At 46.8% G+C, this 2,863-nt stretch overlaps 1 protein-coding gene across 1 annotated transcript; it reads left to right on the top strand.

The window, feature by feature from the left end:
• The first annotated feature begins 824 nt into the window (after positions 1-824).
• On the top strand, positions 825-1,783 carry LOC123856389 (olfactory receptor 5J3-like). Its single transcript, XM_045892592.1, is given in 2 exon segments — positions 825-1,332; positions 1,335-1,783. Coding segments are annotated over 2 exon segments (957 nt in total).
• The last annotated feature ends 1,080 nt before the right edge of the window (positions 1,784-2,863 follow it).

Below are 2,863 nucleotides of genomic sequence, written 5' to 3' on the forward strand. Positions count from 1 at the left end.
AAGCAGGGGGAGCAGCAGGCAGAGGGAGAGGGAGAAGCAGGCTCCCCGTTGAGCAAGGAGCCCGAGGTGGGGCTCGATCCCAGGACCCCGGGATCATGACCTGAACCGAAGGCAGATGCTTAACCAACTGAGCCACCCAGGTGCTCCCATTTATTTATTTTAGAGAGATAGAGAGAACCCAGGGCAGGGAGGGGCAGAGGGAGAGGGAGAGAGAATCTCAAGCAGACTTGCCACTGAGCACAGAGCCCAACATGGGGCTCAATCCCAGGACCTCGAAATCATGACCTGCACTGAAATCAAGAGTCGGATGCTTAACTGACTGAGCCACCCAGGTGCCCCTAAAATGGTGAATTTTATTGTATGTGAATTATATCTTGATTTCTAAAATGAATGAAATAATTGTCAAATCCATTCATAAGCCTATTTATAGATACAGGCACTAGAAATTGGGGAAGAGGACTCATAATTTATTGATCACCTACTGTGTCCCAGACATTCAGATATTTTACATTCATTTTTTCATTTAGGCCATGCAGCAACCCTGAAACATAGGCTTATTTTCTTCATTTCATGACAAGAAAACTAAAGCTCATTGATATAGCTTATCCAAGGATACACAACTAGTTCGTGCCATAATCAGAATTAGGACTCAGGTCTGTTGGGTTTCACAGTTCATGTCCTTTCCACTATGCACGATGCTTCCCATTAGCTTCTTGTGCAAGAAGTCTTATACTTGCTTATACTCTCCCTCATCGTCCTATGCACAGCGGTGGACATGCTCAGGTAATTCCTGTTTGAGTGATTATCAATTGTCACCTCTGCAGATGACACCTGGAGAACTAGCCCTTGCAAGTAGCAACCACACTCCAGTTACCCAGTTCATCTTGTTGGGATTCTCCAGTTATCCAGATCTCCAGGAGCTTCTATTTGTAACCTTCCTGCTCATTTATGCCATCACGGTGATGGGCAACCTGGGAATGATGGCACTCATCTTCACGGACTCCCGTCTCCATAGTCCCATGTATTTCTTCCTCAGTGTCCTCTCTTTTCTTGATCTTTGTTACTCTTCTGTGGTCACACCCAAGCTCTTAGCCAACTTCCTAGCCTCTGACAAGACCATCTCTTCCGAGGGCTGTGTGATCCAGCTGACCTTCTTTGTGGTGCATGTGACAGCTAAGAGCTTCCTGCTGGCCTCCATGGCCTATGACCGCTTCACGGCCATCTGCCAACCCCTCCATTACAGTTCAGTCATGACCAAAGAGACCTGTCTCCAGCTGGTAGCTGCTTCCTATGCATTTGGTGGCACCAACTCTGCTATCCAGACTGGGAATGTCTTGCTCTGCCTTTCTGTGGGCCCAACCAGGTGACACACTACTTCTGTGACATCCCTCCCCTTCTCCACCGGGCTTGTGCCAACACAGCCACAGCGGGAGTGGTCCTCTATATCTTCTCCGCTCTGGTTACCCTTCTGCCTGCTGCAGTCATCCTCACCTCCTACAGCTTGGTCTTGGTGGCCTTTGGGAGGATGCGCTCAGCAGCTGGGCGGGAGAAGGCCCTCTCCACATGTGCCTCCCACTTGCTGACCATTGCCATTTTCTATGGCACTGTGGTTTTCACCTATGTCCAGCCTCATGGATCCACTAATGATACCAATGACCAAATAGTGTCCGTGTTCGACACCATCATAATTCCCATGCTCAACCCCTTCATCTATAGCTTCCGCAACAAGGAGGTGAAGGACGCGGTGCAGAGGAAGCTCCGGGTCAGTATCTCTCCCTGCTGAGTCCTGCAAGGTTATTTGTTGGAAGGAGGAAGGCACAGCATCTTCCAAATCACATTGTGAATTGACCAAACGGAGAGCAGTCCTGGCTCCGAAGGGGGTGGAAGAAGTAGGGAAGGAACAGCAAATATCATTCTTTGTACAGAGAATTGCAATTCTTAAAAGCATCTTCTTATCCATTATTGTGTTGAATGTTTGCATCCATATTGTGAGGCAGTCATTGTGATGATGATCTCATTTTACAAATAAAGTGACTCAGTAAAAATAAGTTACCTAAGGGCGCCTGGGTGGCTCAGTCGGTTAAGCAGTGGCCTTCAGCTCGGGTCATGATCTCAGGGTCCTGGGATCGAGCCCTGCGTCAGGCTCCCTGCTCAGCGGGGAGTCTGCTTCTCGCTGCCCTCCTCTGCTGCTCCCCCTGCTTGTGTTCTCTCACTCTCTTTCTCTCAAGTAATTAAATAAAATCTTAAAAAAAAAAAAGTTACCTAAAGCTATACAGTTAGAGGGTATTCAATATCAGGACTTCCCCACCAAAACCAGGATATTTCTTTCACACCACAGCCACAAGCTGAGTCCTCTACTGGATGTTCATCACAATTTCCAAGCGACATCGGACAAGGGGCAGCAGAATCATTTCTATTTTGCCACTGACTTAATGAGGTAGGGGTCAGCTACGAGGTGCTCAGTTCTTTCTTCCTAGTCCCACTCCAAAAAGAAAGATGGCCAGAATAGAAATGTCCTTATTTCTTATTGTTGTTGCATTTGCTGAGCCGCCTCATTAAATAAAACCTCAGGCTCAAGAGAGACTTTCCTCATACATCCATTTTCTAGCCAGATGTATGTACATGCCTCATAATTCTCCAGGGCACATGTGTGCTTGTGTGTGTGATATTTGCCCTTACATCATCATATAAAATAACTGTGCTTTAGGAGACTGATTCCAAAAAACTTATATTTGGCCTAAACGTCTTTAAATATACACGTAATATGGTTGAGTATATGTGTTTTAGAGAATCACACGAATGAAGAAGCTGAACTTGACCTAATTCAAGGCCGAGCATTGGACTGGAAGGCATGCTCTGAAAC

This window comes from Mirounga angustirostris, unplaced genomic scaffold, assembly GCF_029215605.1.
Source record: "Mirounga angustirostris isolate CCGP_5_RB_7025 unplaced genomic scaffold, mMirAng1.0.hap1 SCAF_13, whole genome shotgun sequence".
Taxonomy (NCBI): Eukaryota; Metazoa; Chordata; class Mammalia; order Carnivora; family Phocidae; genus Mirounga; species Mirounga angustirostris.